The sequence below is a fragment of the Lemur catta genome, chromosome 11 (assembly GCF_020740605.2).
Source record: "Lemur catta isolate mLemCat1 chromosome 11, mLemCat1.pri, whole genome shotgun sequence".
In the NCBI taxonomy this organism is placed as follows: Eukaryota; Metazoa; Chordata; class Mammalia; order Primates; family Lemuridae; genus Lemur; species Lemur catta.
Window position 1 is genome coordinate 78,220,447 of NC_059138.1, and position 23,662 is coordinate 78,244,108.

General features: G+C 37.5%; 1 protein-coding gene across 2 annotated transcripts in view; it reads left to right on the forward strand.

Annotated features, from left to right (window-relative positions):
• The first annotated feature begins 372 nt into the window (after positions 1-372).
• The window catches only part of BBS9 (Bardet-Biedl syndrome 9), a 405,454-nt gene continuing 382,164 nt past the window's right edge, over positions 373-23,662 (forward strand). For both annotated transcript variants that reach the window (XM_045564593.1, XM_045564594.1), the window contains exons 1-4: positions 373-881; positions 12,695-12,816; positions 18,529-18,679; positions 21,455-21,519. In XM_045564593.1, the coding sequence (XP_045420549.1) occupies positions 12,705-12,816; positions 18,529-18,679; positions 21,455-21,519 (328 nt within the window). In that variant the 5' untranslated portion in view covers positions 373-881; positions 12,695-12,704. The remainder of the gene's footprint in view (positions 882-12,694; positions 12,817-18,528; positions 18,680-21,454; positions 21,520-23,662) is intronic.

The following is a 23,662-nucleotide window of genomic DNA, read 5'->3' on the forward strand; positions in this document are numbered from 1 at the left end:
CCAGCGCGCGCCACAGACAAGCCCTCGACGCCCCGCCCCGCCCCGCGCGCCACTCAGCGCGAGCCCCGCCCCCAGGAAGTCCCCACCCACGAGCGCCGAGGGGCGGGGCGGGGGAACGCCACGGGAGGGGCGTGGCCTGCGACTAGAGTCCCGGCGGGAGGCCTGTCTTCCTGAGGGAGAGCAGCAAGGACAGGGAAGGGAATTGCATTAATTATCTCTCCCCGCTAATGAAGACTAGGCGGTGGTTCAAACGAGCCCCGCCCCAGTAGAAATCTGATTCCATCCGCGGTCCGCTCAGAAATCGTTCTCCGCCTTCCACGCCTCGGCCACCCTGCACTTCAGCCCCCAGAAGGCGCCGCGGCGCAGCGTCTGACTTGCGCAGTAGCGTCCGTTGTAAAACGCTATGACAACAGGGCGAAGACGGCTTGGAGTTAGGCTGGAGTGGGGAGGTGTCCCTTCCGCCGTGGCTATCGGTTTTCTGCTTCATCCCGCTCGCCTCCTCTATGATTTCCTCCTCTTTGCGGACAGCAGGACTTGCAGTTGTTCTCGTCTGCCTAGTCTCTACCAAGGGATAGATGCCGTTTCCTCTGCTTGTCTCTGGGGGTGACAGGGAGTGCAGGGGGGCTTCTTGGGGAAATTGCTCCAACTCTGTGGAGCTGGTGGTGCTGCCTGGTGGGGCTCTGTCTTTGCCCCAGACGTGGAACAAGTTCGAACAGGAAAACGAGAGGAAGCAGTGAAGCTAAGGGTTGATTTTCTCTGTACCCTGTGTTCTTGCTCCCTTTGCTCCATCACTGGGACCCTTGTCAGGCGTTCTTAAAGGGAAATCTGCGGAAGGAGGGTTCGCAGAGAGGTGGGGCAGAGCCCGTCTGACTTGGCATCAGGTAAGTAAGTATGTCTGCAATTAAACTTCGGGTTCATGAATGCCGTTTTCATGTTTTGTGGAGAATACTGAGCCTCTGATGCAGTGTAATGGTTTTGGGGATGTAAAGTTATCGGCTTCTTGGAAAGGATGTTTGCAAACAAACACTATGAAAACGAAGTGTGTGTGTGAGATCCTGTGAACATCTACGAGAAAAGGGTGATGAGAATTTTTAAGGATTCCATTGAGGAATGTCACATGGTGCATGAGCATCCTTCCCTGGCACTTCAACAGGTTTGTGAGCAAATTGTCAAAGCAGTTTCCAGCCTATGACTGAAGTAGGAGGCACGTACTAATACCCCCTAATCTTTCTTGTAATAGGATTATCGTTCTTTCTTCTTTCTTTGCAGACCACAGCAGTTTAGATGAACTGAGCTGATTTTTATCAGCATCTCTTCCCAAACAAATCCAGCAATTGACTTCAGTTTCCTGGAGAAACTTACAGATTTTTTGGTATCTCACTTTTACTTTAAAAATGAAACCATATCTTCCTTGAACTGTGATCTGGTGAAAAACAAAACAAAACAAAAAACAAGTGAAACCATATCTTACACATAAACACATCTTACAAGTACACACAAACACACACACACAACTTGAAAGATGCTGCAGGGAAAACTGTGGGTCTTGACTGAAGTCTGCCAGCATTCAGAAAGAGAAAGATTTTCTAATTTGTTAGCATTTGGTAAAGAAAATGCTGATTATTTGAGGTTAATACACTGAAGACTCAAAAAGGAAAAAGAGCTTTAGAAACTTTGTAAGTCTTTTTTAGAAGAATTAAACATTATTTTGAAAATAATTTACAAGTTATTTGTGAGAGTTTAAGGAATTTATCATTGTGTGTAATTGAGCTTAAGTTACAACAATACACTTATGGTACAACTTCTTGAGGGAAATACTCATTGAAGGGGAAAAAATCCAATAGCAATAGTTTATAGTAATTTTAAAAGTTTTATATCTTTTGAGGTATGTAGCAAGTCTTATTTTTCACAATACTTTCAAATATTTTTTCAAATTATCAAAATACATGAAGTTATTATAAAACATCCTTGTTGATTAATAACATTTCAGTTAAAGATTGCTATCAGTCTTTTTGGTATCCCATTTAAAATTTCAGTCCACAGAGTAAGATTGGCATTTGTAATTGTGTCTTCAGAGCACACTACCATAACCATCACCACCCTACTACCACTGCTGCTGCCACCGCCACGCTTACTGCTACTACTAGTGTACTACTGACATTTATCTGACATTTATTGAGTGCTTGCTATGGGCTGAGCCATTTTATCCTCCTGCCCCCTAGAACAGTTGGGATACTAGAGGATAGGGACTTGTCTAAGGTCATATGGCTGGAAGGTGGGGTCAGAAAGTAAACACAGGTCTGTTCTAATCCAGCTTTTGTGCTCTTCTGCTTTGTGTGTCTTATTGAAAATCTTAACACTGAGCCCTTGTGTTATTGCCCTGAAAAGTAATAATATTCTAACTCTACATGAATTTGTCATCTTTCCTGGATGGACCTGATTCCTATCTTCTGAAATTTGAGGTGACACTAGCATAACCCGGAGAAAGCAAAGCTCCAAAACCCAGCAACAGCTTCAGAGTCTTAGCCTCCTAATTTCAGAATCTGCCTTAAAACCCATATGTTCTTCCCACAGAATTCTTTGGGGTTATCAGTGCCACAGCCATTCTTCTATTCACCCTTACGCATTGTAGGACTAGGTCAATGAGGTGTTAGAAGATCCACCTCTTAAATGAAACCTAAATCTGAGTAAAGTTGGTATGGATATTCACACACATACGAATAAGTATGAAAAACAAAAAAGGTGTCAAGTGGTAAGTGTGGAAGAAAATTTCTGGAGATTAGGGGATGAAGAGAGTATGTCCCATTTATTATTCTAGGAAGGCATTTGAAACTAATCTTTTGTGTCTATTTATAGGAATGCACCTGTTAAAACCTTCAAATTATTGTTTTCTAATTATCCTTTAATACTTTAATTAAATGTATGAAATACTTTCCTGCAGTTTGAACTTGTAGTGATCACAATTAGTATGAACAGAGCTATTGCTGTTATAGTCTACATGGGGTGTCTACATAGGCCATTTGTTCAGAGGTCTGGAGTAGACCAGCCTGGGTTTAGGTACCACACAGCACTTATTATTAATAGTTGTGACCACTTGGGCAGGTTTCTTAATCTATCTGTATTTAAAGGATACTTGAATAATAGTAGCTATGACTGTAGTTTTATTATGAAGATTAAAATAGAATACTTGCAAAGCATTTAGAACCTTGCCTGGGATTTGGTAAATGATTAGTAAATATTAGCTATTATTTTCTTTCAAGGTGAAGGAAGATGATAGTCATTGAAAACCTGACTTTTGGTTTTTATTTTCCATTTATTTAAGAAAAATCACTGAGGAACCAGAAATCAATATTGAATAAGGGATTAAAATGCAAACCCTAGTTCCTTATTTTTATTAATCAAGACAGTTAACTAAATAAAAACATCAATTTATACATATTTTATTTTTTGTTATTTGGAATACTTTTTATTTGTTTGTTTTTGTGACCCAAAATCCAGGTTTCATGACTGAAAAATGCACTTCCTGTTGTTTCTTACCTTTCTTCTTCCTAACCTGTCAGTGCTGGACCTCCCCCACCCAAGTGCTTACCTTAGTATCTCAATGTCAAGACCTGCATCTTTCTCAATTTGGAATATAAATTAGCTTTTTATTTAAGTCTTAATTTATGTCTAATTTTTCTTTCTCTCAATGGGTTGGGATATCTTCCAGGAGAAAGGGTGGAATTTCTTTTGCTAACTTTCTGAATTTACTGTGCTATTCTTTTTAGATAAAGAATAGCATTTTTAGGTAAATGTGGCCAAAATATAGGAGTGTCCTACTAAAAACAGTGAAACTTTATTTTCACTATGGGAAATTTTAAACATAAAAGTATGAAGAATAGTAAAATGAACCCCATGTATCTGTCATCATTTACTCTCTTTAAAAAAATAACAGCTTTATTGGAATATAATTCATTTACCATAAAATTCACTCATTTAACACATAACACATATATGTATATCTTACTTGGGAATTTTTATATATTCACAGATATGTTCAGCCATTACCACAATTTTAGAATATTTTTATTGCTTCAAAAAGAAACCTCATATCTTTTAGCTATAACTCTCCTATCCTCCTCCCTCACCACTCTCCAGCCCTAAGCAACTACTAATCTACTTTCTGTCTCTATGAATTTGCTATTCTAGACATTATATATAAATGGAAACATAATACATGGTCTTTTGTGATTGGCTTCATTCACTTAGCATAATGTTTTTAAGGTTTATTTTTATGTATGTTGTAGCATATATCAGCACTTCATTCTTAGCATATATTCTTAGCATATATCAGTACTTCATTCTTTTCTTTTTAATGGCCAAATAGTATTCCATTGTATAACTATACTACGTTTTTATATATTCATCAGTTGATGGACATTTGGGTTGTTTCCACATTTATAAACATTTATCTGTAAGGTTTTTTTTTTTTTTTTGAGACAGAGTCTTACTCTGTTGCCCGAGCTAGAGTGCTGTGGCGTCAGCCTAGCTCACAGCAACCTCAGACTCCTGGGCTCAAGCAATCCTCCTGCCTCAGCCTCCCAAGTAGCTGGGACTACAGGCATGTGCCACCATGCCCGGCTAATTTTTTCTATATATTTTTAGTTGTCCAGCTAATTTCCTTCTATTTTTTTAGTAGAGATGGGGTCTTGCTCTTGCTCAGGCTGGTCTTGAACTCCTGAGCTCAAACTATCCGCCCGCCTCGGCCTCCCAGAGGGCTAGGATTATAGGCATGAGCCACCGCGCCCGGCCTATCTGTAAGTTTTTGTATGGACATATGTTTTTATTTCTCTTGACTAGATACCTTGAATTGAAATTACTGGATTGTATGGTAACTCTATGTTTAAGTGTTAGAGGAACTCCCAGATTCTTTTCTAAAGTGGTTGCATCATTTTACATTCTCACCAGCAGTATATGAGGGTTCTGATTTCTCCATACCCCCACCAACACTTTTTACTATCTGACTTCTTTCTTTGATTCTATCATAGTAGATGTGAAGTGGTATCTCATAGTTTTGATTTGTATTTCCCTGATGACTAATAATGTTGAACATTTTCTTATGTCTTTATTGACTATTTGTATATCTTACTTGGGAAAATAGATGTTTAGTCCTATTGTTTATTTCTAATTGGACTTTTATCTTTTTATTATTGAGTTGTATGAATTCTCTGTATATTACAGATACAAGTCTCTTCTCAGATACATGATTTGCAAATATTTTCTCCCATTCCCTGGGTTGTCGTTTCATCTTCTTGATGGTGTCCTTTGAAACACAAAAGTTTTAAATTTTGATGAAGTCTATTTTTTCTTTTGTTGCTCATGCTTTTGGTGTCAAATCTAAGGCTCTATTGCCAAATTTGAAGTCATGAAGATTTACTTATGTAGTCTTCTAAGAGTTACTTTTAAGAGTTATTTATGGTTTTAGCCGTATGTTAGCTTACATTTAGGTCTTTTATCCATTTTGAGTTAATTTTTTTTTTGTATGATTTGAGGTAAGGGTCTCATTTCATTCTTTTGCATGTGGCTGTCCAGACCATTTGTTGAAATCACCCACTGAATGGTCTTGGCACCCTTGTCAAAAATCAGTTGACCATACATAGGTTGGTTTATTTCTGGATTCTCAGTTCTTTTCCACTTGTCTATATGTCTATCCTTAGCAAGTGTCATACTGACTTAATTATTGTTGCTTTGCAGTAAGTTTTGAAATGGAGAAGTATGGGTCCACAAACTTTATTCTTTTTTAGTTTTAAGATTGTTTTGACTATTCTGGGTCCATATGAATTTTAAAATAAGCTTGTCAATTTCTACAAAGAAGCTATCTGGGAATCTGATAGGGATTGTGTTGAATCTGTAGATTGATTTGGGAAGTATTGCCATCCTAACAGTGTTAAGTCTTTAGATCCACATGAGATGTTTTCCCATTTATTTGCTTTTTTTCCTTTTTTTTAAAAAATAATTTTTTTAAATTTTTTTGTTTTTTAGAGACAGGATTGCTCTCTCTTGCCCAATCTGGAGTGCAGTGATGTGATCATAGCTCACTGCAGCCTCAAACTCCTGGGCTTAAGTTATCCTCCTGCTTCAGCCTCCTGAGTAGCTGGGAATACGGGCATATGCCACCATGCTGGGCTAATTTTAAAGTTTTTTGCAGAGATGGGGTCTTTCTATGTTGCCCAGGCTGGTCTTGAACTCCTGGCCTCAAGCAGTCCTCCCACCTGGGCCTCTCAAAGTGCTGGGATTACAGGCAATGGGACACCATACCTGGCCTACCCATTTATTTAGATTCTTAATTTCTTTTAATGATGTTTTATAGTTTTCAGAGTATAAGTTTTATACTTCATTGTTGAATTTATTCCTAAGTATTTTATTCTTTTGGGTGCTATTTTAAATGGAATGATTTTCTTAATTTCATTTTTGGATTGTTCCTTGTGAGTAAACAGAGATACAATAGATTTTTGTATATTCACTTTGTATACTGCAACCTTGCTGAAGTCACTTATTAGTTCTAATAGTTTTTAGTGAATTTTTTAGGATTTTTCTACATGCAAAATTATGTTATCTGTGAGTAAAGATCATTTTACTTTTTCTTCTCCAATCTGGAAGCCTTTTCTTTTCCTTAGCTAATTGCTCTAGCTAGAACATCCAGTACAATGTTGAATAGAAGTAGTGAATGGGGACATCCTTGTCTTATGCCTGATCTTAGGGCAAAAGCATCTAGTTTTCACCATCATTAAGTATGATGTAAGCTGTAAATTTTGTGTAGATGTCTTTTATCAGTTTGAGGACGTTCCCTTCTATTCCTAGTGTGTCAGTGTATTGTTGGTCTGAAATAATTAAGGTAGCTATGGTCTTGTGAGGAGGAGCCATTTGTTGGACCTACTTTAAAATTAGCCCTCCCTCCATACCTTTTAAAAATTAAAAAAAAAGCAATACAAAAAAATCCCTCTACTGACATGCTTTTTCAGTTTTTCAGATATTAAATTTCAGGGCATGGCAGCCTAATGAGACGGGAGTCTAGAGACCAGGAAGAGAGTACATAGAAGCAAGGTTCTCCCATTAGTGTGATTCAGGGGAATCTTATAACTTCTTCGGACTTCTATAAAATGAGAGGACTAGCCCACTGTAGCTGGATACCTTCCAGCTGTTTTAGTTCTTTGATTTGAAAAACAATTCTTTTGTTTGGAGCCCTGGAAAGGCAACTGGTGGCAGAGGTAGTAGGGAAAAGAATGGGGAAACTAGAGCTCTATTGTAAGAAAATATCCATTTAGGCAATCAGGTATCAGTTAAATCATTGTTTCGCCAACCTTAAGGTACATGTGAATCACCTGGAGATATTGTTTGGAGAGGATGAGATTCAGCATTTCTAACAAGCTCTGGGGTGATACTGATGCTGTTGATCCGGGGATTATACCTTGAGTGTAATCCTGGAACTAAATCCAAGGAACTAAACTATATGGAAAAAGGGGGCTAACAAAGGAACAAACAAAGTGCTGGATGACTAAGGAGAAATTGATAGGGCAGGAGAAATAAGGAGTTAAGTGTTGCCTTTGTTATTTTGTCAGTAAAAATAGATCTTTAATTTTTATGTTAGAAATTCATGAGAAATTTGTGTTTACTGGAAACATTTCTGTTTATAGACAATGTTGGAAGGTTAGTTTTTTCATACTGGAGGATTTTTTTTCTTCTTTCTAGCAAGCTGAAACATTTTGTTCGCTAACAAAGGTTTTCAATACTATTTTCACATGATAGCTATTTTCACTTGATGCAGTGTCTATATTCAGACTCCAGCTACATCTCTTGTGGTCACTTATCTAAGGATTTTGTTTTTTCATTTTTTTGATTTTCTTATTATTTTTTTCATTCTGTTGCCCAGGCTGGAGTGCAGTAGTGCGATCATAGCTCACTGTAAATTTGAACTGCTGGGCTCAAGTGATCCTCCTGCCTCAGCCTCCTGAGTAGCTGGGACTATAAGCACATGTCACTACACCTGGCTAATTTTTAAATTTTTTGTAGAGATGGGGTCTTGCTAGGTTGCCCAGGCTGGCCTCAAACTCCTGGCCTCAAGTGATCCTGTCTTAGCCTCCCAAAGTGCTGGGATTACAGGCATTAGCCACTATGCCTGGCCAACTTTGATTTTTTATGTATCATTCAATAGCATTGACCAAAAAACTCTCTTTCCTCTTTACTTGATGTTTAGTATATTCTCTAGGCAGCCTCCATAAGGTTTTTTCTTCTGCCGTATGAGGTGAAGGTTAAGACCCCTTCAGGTGTTAAACAGCTCTTCCTTTTCTATTTTCTCTCCTTGAGACTGCTTTTGAACTGGTTGATGCAGAACTTACTTTTTGGTTGATTACTATTAATTTCTTGGCTATGCCTCCAAATGGAACTTGTGCCTCCAAGTCTTCATCTTTTTTGATATATCCGCAGCATTCAATATAGCTGGTCACTCCCTCTTTCTAGATACATTCTTTTCACTTCCTGCCAGATAACTGACTCCTGGTTTTCCTTTGATCACATTAAATGCGCTGTTCAGTTTCTGGTAGAATCCTCCTCTTCTTCCTGACCTCTGTAGCACTTCAGAGCCCAGTCCTTTTGTCTTGGATACTTGTGTCTGGTTTTCTCCAGGTTTGCCCCCATGCACCTTTTCCCTTTCATGATTAGGCTTTGTGTTTTTTCGCTGTCATAAATCATAGCCATGAAGATGATTATATGTTGTGTCTTGTGAGTCCTTCTAGTGAATCTTAGATATTTCAAGTGAAGAACTTGGGTAATATTCTGTTCTGGCTGCAAGAAAATTATGTATCTTCATTCTGGTAATCCAATTGTGTGACATATTAACAATTTTCGTATACTTGGAGTACATAATGAGACTATGTGGGCTTTATCAAATACTGTTAACTTCTCTCTCCAAAAAAATGTAATAAAAGTATAATAAAAGTGTTTATTACATTCTTTGAATACTTGCTGCCAGATCTGAAGTCACCTATGACTACAAGTATGCACCATAGTGCCAGGCTAATTTTTCTGTTTTTTTAGTAGAGACAGGCTCTCCCTCTTGCTCAGGCTGGTCTGTAACTCCTGAGCTCAGATGATCCTCCTGCTTTTGCCTCCTAGAGTGCTAGGATTACAGGTGTGAGCCACCACACTGGGCCTATATTTTTTATTTTTAATTGTGGTAAAACATATGTAACATAAAATTTAACATTTAACCATTTTTAAATGTACAGTTCAGTAGTGTTAAGTATATTTATACCATTGTGCAACCAATTTTGAGAACTCTTCATCTTGGTAAAGTCGAAACTATGTACCCATTAAACAACAACTCCCCTTCCCTAGCCCCTGGCAATCACCATCCTTTCTGTTCCTATGAACTTGACTATCCTAGGTACCTCATATAAGTGGAATCAGTACAGTATTTGTCTTTTTATGACTGGTTTATTTCACTTAGCATAATAGTCTTCAGGTGTCATCTGTGTTGTAGCGTATGTCAGAATTTCCTTTTTAAGACCGAATAATATTCCACTGTATGTATATATCACAGTTTCTTTATTCATTCATTCATCAATGGACATTTAGGTTACTTCTACCTCTTGGCTATTGTGAATTATGCTGCAGTGAATCTGTGTGTGTGGATATCTTTCTGAGATTCTGTTTTCAGTTCTTTTGGTTATACACCAAGAAGTGGGATTGCTGGATCAAAACTTCTAATTTTAATTTTTTGAGGAACCTACATAGTATGTTCCATAGCTGCTGTACCATTTTACATTTACACCAACAGTGCACAGAGGTTCCAATTTCTCTACATCCTTGTCAACAGTTGTTATTTTCTGTTTTCTTTTTTCTTGTAATCAACTTGCTTAGGTTGGATTTTTTTTTGTTTTGTTTTTGATACTGGGCATCCTAATGGATGTGAGGTGATATTGCATTGTGGTTTTGATTTGCATTTCCCTGATTATCAGTGATGTTGAACATCTTTTCGCATGCTTTTTGGCCATTTGTATATCTTTTTTGGAGAAATGTCCATTCAGGTTCCTTTGCCCATTTTTTAATTGGGTTGTTTGGTTTTTTTGTTGTGGCTGAGTTGTGGGAGTTCTTTATATATTGTAGATATTAACTCCTTATCAGATATATATATATGTGTATATATATATATATGTGTATATATATATATGTGTATATATATATATATATATATATATATGACTTGCAAATATTTTCTCCAATTCTGGAGGTTGCCTCCACTGTGTTCTTATTTAATCCTCACAACAGCACTCTTTATTTTGTAAATGGGGAAGCTGAAATGTAGAGAGGTTCAGTAACTTTTAGTAACTTGCCCGTGGTTGCATGGTTAGTAAGTGGTAGAGCATGAATTCGTACTCACACAGGCTGCCTCCAGAGTCTACACTTTGCATCACTACATTAGTCACAGCCAATTTCTTGGCCAATGTTGAATGAAAACAAATGGTCCTGGTTTCTAGGATTAGCCCATGTGGAAGGCCTACTTTAAGAAACAGGTTGATCTACATTTTTAAAAAAGTACAGTTCATCCTCATGATTTGCAGATTCTGTATTTGCGAATTTGCCTACTTGCTACAATTTATTTGTAACTCCCAAATCAATGCTTGTGATGCTTTTGCAGTAATTTGTCGTCATGTGCAGAGCAACAAATATTTGAGTCACCTGACACACATGGTCCCAGCTGACAGCCTTCTTGTTTCAGCTCCCATACTGTAAATAAGTGTCCTTTTATGGTCTATAGTATTTGGTGCCATTTTAAAAAATATTTTTGTGCTTTTCTGGGGGCGGGGGTAGGTGGTGATTTCACTGTTTAAAATGACCCTCAGATGTAACACTGAATGAAGTGCTGCTGTCTAATGCTCCTAAGTGTAAGAAGGCTGTGATGTATTAATACTTCATGGAGAAAATACAGGTGGTCCCTGACTTTTTTTATTTTTATTTTTTGCCAGTCAAATTTAGCAGTGGGGGTTGAATACCAACTTTAGTGACACTAATGTTAATAAGTTCTGATAACCCACTACCATTGGACGGACCAGCCAGTCCCTGACTTAATGATGGTTTCACTTATAATTTTTCAACTTTAGGATGGTGCAAAAATGAAACACATTCTGTAGAAACCATACTTTGAATTTTGAATTTTGATTTTTTCCTGGGTGTATTAAATGCATTTATTGGGATGTAACCCCATTGTAAATTGAAAAGCATCTGTACGTATGATTCTTTTTTTGGTTTGGTAGAGAAAGGATCTTCTTATGTTGCCCAGGCTGGTCTTGAACTGCTGGCCTAAAGCCATCCTCTCTCCTTGGCCTCCCACAGTGCTGGGATTACAGGTGTGAACCACCACAGCTTGGCTGTGTACATATAATTAGATAAGCTTCATTCAGGTTGAATTATAATGCTGTTGGCCCTGAGTTCCATGGTAATGAATCAACAATATATATTAAATAAGATGTCTTTAAATGGAAACACATTAAAACAACATTGTGTATTGATTGGTTGATGAAAATATTTTGACTAGAGGCTCACAGGAACCTAACCCTGTGTTTCCCTTAGGAGCAATGGTTTAGTATTCCCTAATTCACTGTGTGTGGTGACCTTATAAAATATGACTTTTGCAAATAAGAAGAATTGACTGCATTTCCTAACTACCATTTAAATTAGTGTAGTATGACGGAAAGCCTCATTTATGTTAGATAAATGAACTCTTGTAGGATCTCAGGGCATATGATGTGATTCAAAAAGTCCAAGTGCTTTCCCATGTACCATAGCAGTAACTCCATGGTAGGTAGAGCTGGTATATGCTTATTCTAGATGGGAAATCAAAGTACAGAGAGGTTGTGTGGGTTGTCTGAGGAGACACACAGGTAGTTAGTGGTATAAATGGACCTGCAGCCCAGTGTTTCTGTTTCTTTTTTGGTGTGAATTTCCCTCTTCCATCTTGTCTTTCTTCAATTAGAATGGGGAGAGGAATGAATGCTTTTGGAGTGCCTGTAATGTAAGAGTTCCGGCGTTAGTCCTTTGATCTCATTTGTTCATCTCAGCAATTCTTTGTAACAGAAGTTACAATTAGCCCTCCATGTCCCTGGGTTTCACATCCACAGATTCAACCAACTGTGGATCAAAACCTGTGGACACTGAGGGCTGACCGTATTGGGCCATATTATATAAGGGACTTGAGCATTTGTGGATTTTGTATCTGCTGGGGTCCTGGAACCAATCCCACAGGGATGTGGATGGTTGACTTTGGTGCAATCTCTCCAATGAACAAACTGAAAGGAAGTTACGTATTTTGCTAAAGACTTATGAGCTAAATAGTGTTTGTAAGATTTCAATCTTGATCCTGAAAATAATTTTTTTTTGTTGCTTTGTGCAGTTTTCTCCTGTCTCAGATGAGAGAATTAGCCCAACATAAATATATAATTTCTCAGCCTCGTTTACTAATGATGTTGCAAGATAATCTGATTAATGCTTTTTACCATTTGGATTTGTCATTTCATATATGTGTATGAAATATTAAAAATTAAAGTTAATACAGAAATGTTCTTTTCAAAAGTGTCCAAGTTTAATTTGCTATGTCTTACAGATAATTAATTCATAGTGTGAAGTGGATTTTTATTATAAATGAATGTTTTCTTTTTAGAGTGAAAGAAATGTCTTTATTTAAAGCCCGTGATTGGTGGTCTACTGTTCTGGGAGAGAAAGAAGAATTTGATCAAGGCTGTTTGTGTTTGGCTGATGTTGACAATAGTGGAAATGGACAAGGTAAGCAACTTATAACCATGTATCTTGGGAGCAAAAACTGTAAAGAGATGAAATAAAAATGACTGGCTTTTAAAAATACATACTTTATTGAACTTAATTGAACTGTCAAAACTGTGCCCTAATTTTGAAGGTAGTCTTTTTTATAAGTATTATTTAGGTAGCAGATTGAGAAATAGAGTTTTTCTGTTTTGTTGTTTATATTATTCTGGTTTGTGTTCTTTCTGTCATGTTATTTGATAGAATTTATAAAAAATTATACGGCATCACTTCATTTGTTTTCATTTGTAGCAAAATTAGGTCTTATAGGGTAAATATTAGTAAAATACTTTGAATTTTTTTTAAGACTACTTAAGTGCAGTAGTGAGAAGGGGGGGAAGTAGTAGAATAAGGAGTTCAATCTATAACTGACTGTGAACAATCAAGTGAGATAACTCACTACCTTCGGACCAGCCTAATTTTGAAAAATTTTCTTTTTTAGAAATTATTTATAAGAAAAATGATATTTTCCATTGGATCTGAAAACTATTTATACCATAATGAAATTATACTAGTTCTATTTGTTGGTAGAAAACAATTGTTAAATCATTGCCTTCATTATCATATTATAATAATAAAAACCCATATCCTGTCTTATTCTTAAATATTACTCCTCTTTGCATCTTCAGATTTTTTTTTTTATATTTTTGTGCCCTTCTAGCTGGGGACCCCTAAGGAAGTCCCAGCTGGAAGGGGACATCTGCATATTTTTGAAGTGACCTTTAAAATAGTTTAATTCTATATCATTGTATCATTACTATTTGAATTTGTATTTGGTTTAAATAATTTATAATCATGGGCTTTTTTTTTTAAATCCAGATAGTCCTTAGCTTCTTAAAAAACTTATTATACCCATTCTTTTGTTCAGTGTATATAAATATTGTCCCCTTACATTTTTCTTTATTCTATTTCTCTTTCGTATAATAAAAACAGTAGGATCTGGGGGGAAAAGGGAAAAGAGAAAATTATGCTGGCAAAGAGGAAGAGTGGGAGGTACTATACTGCACTGAGCACCTATGAAATTGTTTCTAAGGAAACTCTGGGCCCTGCTCTTCCACCAGTAGGAGATTAGAAGGCCTTTTATTCAGAGGGTGTCCTTGGGAGGCTCCTCAAACATCATCAACCCTGCCTCCACTCAACTGTTTGTTAAAGCTTATGATTCCCCAATTATTTGGCAACATAAAAGATGATGCCACAAAAATACCTGCCAGAGAGACCAATTTCAAACTCACTTCTGTCCAAACTATCGAAAGGTCAGCTTGATTGGAAACTATCTTTACTGAATAACATACTGGTCACTCAACAATTTCTATTAGCGCTTCTCATTGGGATGCTACCAGTGGATTACCAATATGCCGAGATGTTGCTTCCTCTCAGTTTGTGGTCAGCTGTGAGCAGCTTCCTCTGTTTTTCCAAGCATGCTGTACAAAAGTCATTACATGTGTGTGTTTCACATAGACAAAAACACTGATCGTTGTGTTCCAAAGCCTAGAAACCTGCATTGTAATGTCCTGGAGTGATTATTATATAGAAGATTTTCTATCCTAGACATACAAGATCCCATAAGATTTTTCTTTAGGAAGGGGTGGGATGGTGGCACTTAGATATCTGGATTTTTGACAAGCTCCAAAGTTGAATCATGGCACTGTGAAGTTTGAGAATGATTATTGTTTTATTTTTATTTTTTATTTTTTTGAGACAGAGTCTCGCTCTGTTGCCTGGGCTGGAATGCCGTAGCATCAGCCTAGCTCACAGCAACCTCAAGCTCCTGGGCACAAATGATCCTTCTGCCTCAGACTCCCAAGTAGCTGGGACTACAGGCGTGTGCCACCACGCCTGGCTAATTTTTTCTATTTTTAGTAGAGACAGGGGTCTCACTGTTGCTCAGGCTGGTCTTGAACTCCTGAGCTCAAGTGATCCTCCCACCTTGGCCTCCCATAGTGCTAGGATTACAGATGTGAGCCACTGTATCCGGCCTGATTATTGTTGATCTTATCGAGTGGAAGGTTAATGACAGCAGTTTTGGATATGCTCTGTTTAAGATAGATAAGTCTAGTATACAGAATAGAGATAGAGGTTTGAGAGTGAGAAGTGTGCTGGTTGTATTTGAAGCCCTAAGAATGGTTGAAAATGCACAGGAAGAGATGTTGGAATAAGAGGGAAGGAAGCATAGAACTGTAACCTGGAGAATGTGAGCATTAAAGGGAGAAGTTTGGGAAGAGTAATAGATTCTGAGAAGGGCAGGCAGAGTCAGGAGAACCGGTTGGCCTGGTACCTGGGAGGTAAGGTTTAGTGATATGAAGACTGAAAAGTTTCCATGCCATTTAATGACAAGCGGTTCATTAGTGTTCTTGATGAGGGTGGATGAATGGGCACCATGGTAACGAGATCTAGGTTTGCAGCGAGTGAAGTGAGAGTGAGTCGGGAGTGGGGAAACTGAGTGTTTCTGGCTCTTTAAAGAAACTTAGCTGTGAAGGGAAGAAGGGAGGTTGATGATTTAAAGGTAATATAGAGCCAAGGGAAGTGGAAAAAATTCAGTGTGTAGGATAGAGAATATTGATAGAGCTGGGATCCAGAGAAGATAGTCAGAGATGGGATCTGGTGCGCAGATGGAAGGGTTAACCTTGAACCAGGTGTGGGAACTTTTTCCCATTGTGACAGAAGGCAAGAAGATAAGAATGGATATAGATGTAGACAGGTTTACAGGTTGGGTTGGGAAGTTGAGATAGTAATGTCAGTTGACCACTACTTTTTTTGAGACAGAATCTCGCTGTTGCCTGGGCTAGAGTGCTGTGGCATCAGCCTAGCTTATAGCAACCTCAAACTCCTGGGCTCAAGCAATCCTCCTGTCTCAGCCTCCCAAGTAGCTGGGACTACAGGCACATGCCAGCATGCCTGGCTAATTTTTCTATTTTTAGTAGAGATGGGGTCTTATTCTTGGTCAGGCTGGTCTCGAAGTCCTGAACTGAAGCGGTCCTCCTGCCTTGGCCTCCCAGAGTACAAGGATTACAGGCGTGAGCCACTGTGCCTGGCCCTGGAGGGAGAGTTTATTACTAAAATCAGAGTAGAAAACACATAAGACTGACTGAAAACAGCCCCTACATTTATCTTTTAGTGACTCAGTATTTATAAGACACACAGGACAACTATTCCTTGTACAGCTGCACCTACACATGCTCTTAACCATCTGTAATGGGAGATAACCATGTGTACCTACTGCTTCAGAGGCAGTTTCAGGGAGCCCTTGCTCTTCTAGTTGAGGATCTCTGGGTGATATCCCTTTCTCTTGTTACTCAACTGTGATTCTGTTCCAATATTTTGGTGCCTCTAGACTAAGTGGTATGTATACTATTCCCAACCCCATGTATAATAGTAGAGGAAAAGAAGAAGAGAAGGAAAATTTAAAATATTAAGACGAAGGAATAGGAAAATTGTAACCTAAGTCCTGTTAGGGGCTACATTCCTCAGTTTTGCAACTGGTCACCAGGCTACTATTTTTGTTTTTTTCATTTTGACCAGCCTTTTGTCTGGTTGAGACTCTTGGTCTTGGTTGAGGTGAAGGGACTAGGGAAGTGGTCTAGGCCTTCATTTTTGATGGATCTAGAATACTGATGCTTCCCTAAAGAGGACTGCAGTAGTTTCATTTACTACTGGTCCAGACAACAGGGAACCCTGGGTTTCACTCATAGTTCTCCAACCCCACCAGGTTCTTATGAGATGAAGAAGTGGTCCTGGTTACTGCAGACTAGATTGTGACAGTACATGTAAAGCAGACTGTTTCTGTTGGTCTCTATGTATTGGAAAAGAGGAAAATGCATTATACAGATTAAGAACTGTACTCAATGGATCTTGAAAGTCAGCTGATAAATTGATTTAAAAAAAAAAGAAAAAAAGTACTCAAGCTGGGTGTGGTGGCATGTGTTGGTAGTCCCAACTGTTCAAGGTCTGAGGTGCAAGGATTGCTTGAGCCCAGGAGTTTGAGAACAGCCTGGGCAACATAGCAAGACCCCATCTCTAAAAACACAAAAAGAACTGTACTCAAGCAGATGAGTTGTTGTTGGCTTTAAGAAGAGGCTAGATGCAGAATAATGGAAGAATTTAGAATTACCCTTTAAGTCATACTGATCAACCCTAACTCTATAAGACCTCTTAGACTTTACTAGTGGCAAATTTGGTTATTAAACAGGAATGTGATACATATCACCACTTCTGCATATATAAGTTTTTTGGCATTGAATTTAGGAAAGCACCCAAAATCTTGCCTAGGGGTGGAATTGATTTTGATTTTCTGCTTGTTGGGGAGATAGAGTTGCACTGGCTTCCATATAGCTCTTCCAGTATAATATCCCATACTGCACATGTTAGGGAACCAGTTGATGTTGTGTCATTTTCTAAGGAAATACACTTCCTTTAAATTCTCAGAAACTGGATGAAAAAGTATAAGTTGGTATTGTTCTCCCACTGGGTAAACTATGTTAAAAAAAATTCATTTATCATTGGGCCTCCATACTTGACAACAACAGTATCTTTCTAGGCTTCCAGAATTAGTAACTGGGAGCCAATATTCAGTATTTTCACAAAGCATGGGTATTTCTCTTCCCTCAGTACACTTGGTAAATGACTACTAGTTCTGTAGGGAGGGATCTGAGGAAAATTCATATTAGACATGTGTGGTGTGATAGCAATGACTGTACATGGCCTTGTCATTGGTCATTGGGGCTCTGTGTCTGGGGAATGGGCAAGAAGCCATGACTCTAATATAGTGGCTTGATTTATTTCTCTTTTTCATTGACCTGGAATATTTTTGGTTATTAACTCCAAAAAAAGGCCTTAATATGATAAACACATTGTAGTGCATTCTTAGAATCAAATACTATTCAGCAAAAAAAAAAAAATAAATAAAAAATAAAAAGAGAAAGAAGTCTTAAGTCTTCTTCAAGCCTTCTAGACTCATCTGGACATTCTCCTCTTCATGTCTATTTTCTCTTCTTAAAGGACACTAATTGAGTCCTATTACACACCTAATTGATGGTGACCTCATTTTAACTTGATTACATCTGCAAAGACCCTGTTTCCAAGTCAGGTCACGTTGACAAGTACCTGGGGTTAAATCTTCAACTTTTCTTGGGGTGAGGGACACAATTTAACACACAATACCAATCCTACCATTTCCCTCTCTTGTACTGAAGACTAGATATTGTTAATAAAGGTACTTTATCTATTGAGGCCTCAGCACACCTTTTAATACTGTGTTTTCAACAGCCACAACCTGTTGTAGAGTTGACACTCTATGATGAAATCAGTTTACAACATTGTACTAATCCTTTGATAAAGGAGTTTGCTTTGATTGAGTTGAATTATGACGATACCAAATCAAGGCTTAGGAAAAAATGTAATATGTTAGTGCATTTGAATGTTGGTGATATAAAGCTATTTATATGTTATTAAGTTATATATATGTTATTTATAGAACATATTTATGTTATTAAGCTATTTATATGTTATTAAGTTCACTTTAATTACATCTACTATTGGCAGAGTGGCCTTTGTATATGAGGCAAGACTGGATTCTTTTAATTTTTAGATTCCTCTTTTAGACATTAGAAAGTTTTTATCCAAAGAAATTTGCTAATGTTTGTTTCTTCATATGTCTTTTTTTAAAAATTCTCTTTACAGATAAAATAATTGTGGGTAGCTTTATGGGATACCTAAGAATCTTTAACCCTCATCCTGTAAAAACAGGAGATGGAGCTCAAGCTGAAGATTTGCTTCTAGAAGTGCATCTGCGAGATCCCATACTTCAAGTGGAAGTAGGAAAGTTTGTTTCGTAAGTACAGCCTGCTAATTCTGGTATTTTACTTGGAGTATGTCAATCCAAGTAAAATACTTAGAGTGTGGCACTTTTGTGGATTCTTCAAAAAAGACTATCTGTGAATTAAAAATATTTTCTGGTGATTGTCACCTAGGTATTCCTCATGTACTGAATATTTTTTATGTAGAAACCTATACATTTAACAGAATAATTTACAGCCTTTCTATATTAGTAGTAACAGACCCAAGATGCCTGACATATCGAAGCTAAAAGGAAAAGAGATACAATTTTGAAAATTACCAAATAAAGAAATAGGAAGTATTTACTTACACAAAGAACAAATCATCCAAGTGTCTGTTTAAATAATTAGATGAAGTAGCAGATAACCATTATGTGGTGGCTCATAACTTTAAAGTTTTAAAATGAATTACTTACTTGGGATAGAGAAGTCCTATAGTTTCTTGAAAGAAGTCAGCTCAGTCCACAAAGTCAGTCTTCCCCTGACAAGAGCTTTATTTCAAAGTACTTTACTTTTAAACCTAATTTATTTTAGAAAACCATTTATTAGTTTGAATGTTATGTAACATGTCTGCTTTTTATTTAATGGTGATGTTGCTGATTTTCTCTTATTTTCATACATGAACTTTCTTAAAATTAATCCTGTATTTCTTAATCATTTAAAAATATTGTGAAAAGTTATGTAGGCAGAGTTGGTTTACCTCCCTCTTTTTGAGCCCCCCCTTGCCCTCTTAAGTCTGGGCAGTGCCCTGAGTGCTGGAATTTGGCATATGCCATTTGCTCATCATAATTGATGGGCTCCAGGTGCCATTTATTCAGGGCTCTGACTCCTGCTTGAAAACCAACCAACCACTCATGAGCATTAGCCCTCTTCTAGTGATATGTTTCATTATGCTGGGAGGCTGAAGCTTGGGTGCATTAGTCCAGGGCATGAGATGAGACTTTTATGCACTGTGACAGGCTGGATTGCGGAGATTTTGTGGCTGATGTGGTTGATAAATATCTACTCCATCTAAAAGCAGAAGATGATTAGGTGCCCATCATGTACCTAGCACATATTATTATTTTTTTTCTTTTTTTTTTCCTACTAAGTGAAGTATCACAAGAACCTAGCAATTATTCGACATGATGGATTTATAAAGTAAGGAGAAAAAAGGATTCTTGCCTCTAAAAAGCATTTTTACCTTTCCATTAAAAAAAAAAAAGTGAAATGTGATCATTCTGTACAGTAGTCCTTAAGGGTAGCTCTCATCTATGTGATGACTTACTGGAAGGAGAGGAGGTTAACATGAATGAGTGAACGCTGTATAAGGCCTTTATATAGTAAATATTGTCTCAGTAACCTTATCTGTAAGGCAGATATGATCTGTATTTAGAGATAAGGAAACTAGAGCTCATTGGGTAAGTTCACACAGCCAAGACTCAGACCCAGGTCTCTCTGACTCTGTACTTTACAGTCTTTCCATGACATCATGCTCTTTTCCTGAGCATTATGGAAAAATTGTTTTGAGTATCCAGGCTACATATAAAAAATTTCTGAAGGCAAAATTGATAATGTGGTAGTTGTATATATTTGCATTTTCTAGTAGTAGATCGAATCATGAATATTCATATATCCATTGTACCAATGTTTTGCGGATATTATCCAATACAGCTCTTATTTTGTAAATGAGACACCAACACTCTGAAGGATTAAATGATCACACTTACAGTAAGGTGCAGAGTCAGAACCCAAATCCAGGTCTTCAGACTTTATTTATAGTCCTTATAGTTTAGAACAGAGTCTGAATCAGAGGTTGTACACTGGAGGCCTGCTTGCACATGTGAGCCTGCACAGTGTTTTAAATTTAAAAGAGCTGCCAACATTTAAGAACCAAGAGATTTCACATAAAATCCCTGCTTTCTGGCTTTTCTTGAAAAATGTGGGCATCTGGCCACAAGCCCAGAACCAAGTAGTAGCCACCTCCTTTGGTCTGGCCCCAGTCTCCGGTTAATCACAGCCATTTATACCTTGTACTCATTAGCAACCACTGGCTTGACCCTTGAAGACTGAATTTAGGATCCCTAGACTGTGCCATAGCTGCTGTTTCTGTTCTTTTTTTTCTTTTTTTTTTTTTGAGACAGAGTCTCATTCTGTTGCCCGGAGCTAGAGTGCCGTGGAAATTTGTAGAAACCATGATATGGACTGGGAAGTGTACTGGTGATATTGGTAGCTTATTTCTATTTGAGATTTAGTTCAAACTGAAATATTTTTAATACTTTTAATAACATTTCAGAGCTGGACGTGATATATGCTATTTACTAATAGCGATTAGCATTTTGTGGTGCTTCATACTTTATAAGGTGCTTTCACATTATTTTATTTCATTTAATTGAAACCTCTTATTTTCCAGAAGGAGAAACAGGCTCAGGGAGATCAAGCAACTTGCTTAAAGTCACAGGTATATTAGGTAGAAAGCCAGGACCAGAACTTGGATTTCTTTATTGAAAGAAATTGCTCTCATGAAGGGGCCTCAGATCTGACTCTTTCTTGCAGGCTCCATTGGCTTCAATCTGAAGCCAGCTCCTTAAGGCAGAGTACTGAGTCTCTGGGATTGTCAAATTGGCTGTTTATTGTTATATTTATTTTTCAGTTTAGAATGTTGACTAATAGATTGTTTTGTTTACTTACAGTGGCTGTGGTTATAAGATCTTTTTGAAATTATTTTACAACTTTTTGCTTACATTTGAAACTAATATTTAAAAACTGTTAAAACTTTCTCCATTTTCCAGAGGTACTGAAATGCTGCATTTGGCTGTGTTGCATTCTAGAAAACTTTGTGTCTACTCTGTCTCAGGTAAGAAAATTTTTGTTTTTTTCGAATGGAGCATTTATATTACAAAGTGGACTTCTTAATACTACATAAGAATAGATACTCCCTAATGCTGACTTGATAGAGAACACAAAACATCCAGTTGAAGTTTTCTTGTCTTGGTTAGCATTTTTCCATCATTCATTTATTCTTTCAGATACTTAGGCTATTACATTTTTTTGCTCTGGTGTTTCCATTTATACATATACTTCAAGAAGAAGATTCCTCATAATCTCCTGCTTCCCAGGACTTGTGTGCAGGATTGCCTGTAAACTAATAGAGGGCAATTCTGGGTGCTTAGGAAACTCAAATCTTAAAAGATGTTCTATAGTAACAACAAAATTGATTAGATGCTGAGTCATAGTGGTTTGAAGTACATTTCTTTGGTGAGCCTCAAATGTTTTCTCTTTACAGTTTCAATTTCTTGGCTTTTGGTTGTCTTCACTCAGTCAGGCCTCAAGGCACTTATTTTGAGGTTTAGTCTGGTTTCATTCTCCGACAGGGTTCTGTGGGTACAAGTATAGTAGTTAATTGTGGTTTGGTTTCAGCATTTTGGCCCTTATTAAATTTAAAAGATGACTTAAAATGTTTTTATTTCAGTTATTAGATAAGTTTTAGTTCAAGTTGAGAGTTACTTTTATGTATGTCAATACTGGGAAAATTTTTTATGGATATGATAAAGCTAAGTGTCTTTGGGGCTATTCCTTATATAAAAAATACTCTCCTTTGGAGTTTGCTATAAATATTAACTTCTAGGATTTGGATTTCTCAGACTTACTCTCTTGATTTGGGCTTTCTTTGTCTTTTGCTTTTAATTTATTTAATGGTGCATATTTATTGCCACTGAGTTGGATATTCTTAGGCAGTCTCTTGTTGGGGTGAAGATCTTTTAGATTTTCAAGGCAGGTTTGGTAACCTGGCATATGGTATGTGGTAGACATCCAGTAAATATAATACTTGGTAAATGAATGAGAGCTACTGAGCTACTGAACTACATTTCTCAGTAGTACTGAGGCAATTGCCAGTGGCTCTCTTTTTTATCCTTCACCATGTGCTGTTTTCGTCCCCTTCTCTGTTACCACTGTCATTTTATTTTCCACTGTTTATATCAGAGGCCTGCTGAAGTACACTCTCATTGGTTTCATGGTGAAAGAACATGGTTTCATGTTGCTCCTCCTAGTGATAGGGCACACATTCAGTATTCCAGAATAAATGGAGATGCTGTGATATATACTACTTTATTGCATGGATCTAGTTGTTCTTCTGGTTTTGATTATAAGCCTGTTAACTGTGAGTGATATTTTACTAACTGGGTCACACAGGCCATGGGGGAAGAGAACTTATCCACAGTTACAGTTACTCTAAATATTTCTTGGGGAATTAGTTCTTTCTGGAGGCTCCATGGGCGGGGTGGGGACTCTAAGCAGGGCAGAGAGGGGTGTCTGAGAAATTAGAAATTAGATTATACGTACCTGGCCTTCCCTGGTCCTGTTTGAACCATGGCCCAGAAAGACAGAAGCTTCTAGAGTTCCACTGGGGCTTAGAGCACAGACCAGTGATAAAATGTGTGTTTATCAAAAAAGCCTGCTGAAAGTAACTGGCATGTTTGGTGAAAATTTGTTTATGGAACAATGGTATCGTTCAAATAAGTGTTGAAAATGAAAATTATTTGCCACGGGAATGGTGATTTTATTGCCCTTTTATTCTTTTCATTCATTTAAAAGCTTTGTATTCTCTGGGGACTAGGAGTTGTCCAAACTACATTCCCTTTTGCCCCACCTCACTTCCCTTCTGTCTCTCATTTCTTCAGCCTCTTACGATTTCGTAGGCTGACAATTTGTGTATTTTTCCTGGCTTGGCTTAAATTGAGAATCATGGGAAGTTAATGTTTTTGTTCTCTTGAATATGTTTCTTGAGGTTCCAGACTGAACTTTTACCTAGCTTTTACTGTAACAGGGGAAGCACAAGCATTTTCTAGTTTAAGTAAACCCACTGGCATCAGTAGATAAACACGTGAGCTGAACTTGACATCCTTTCCCTCGACTGCCCCCTCCCCAAGTATTTTTTGTTTTCTTTTATAGCCTATGTGCTTCTAAGAAAAATTTGAGGTGAACTAGGGAAGACTTTC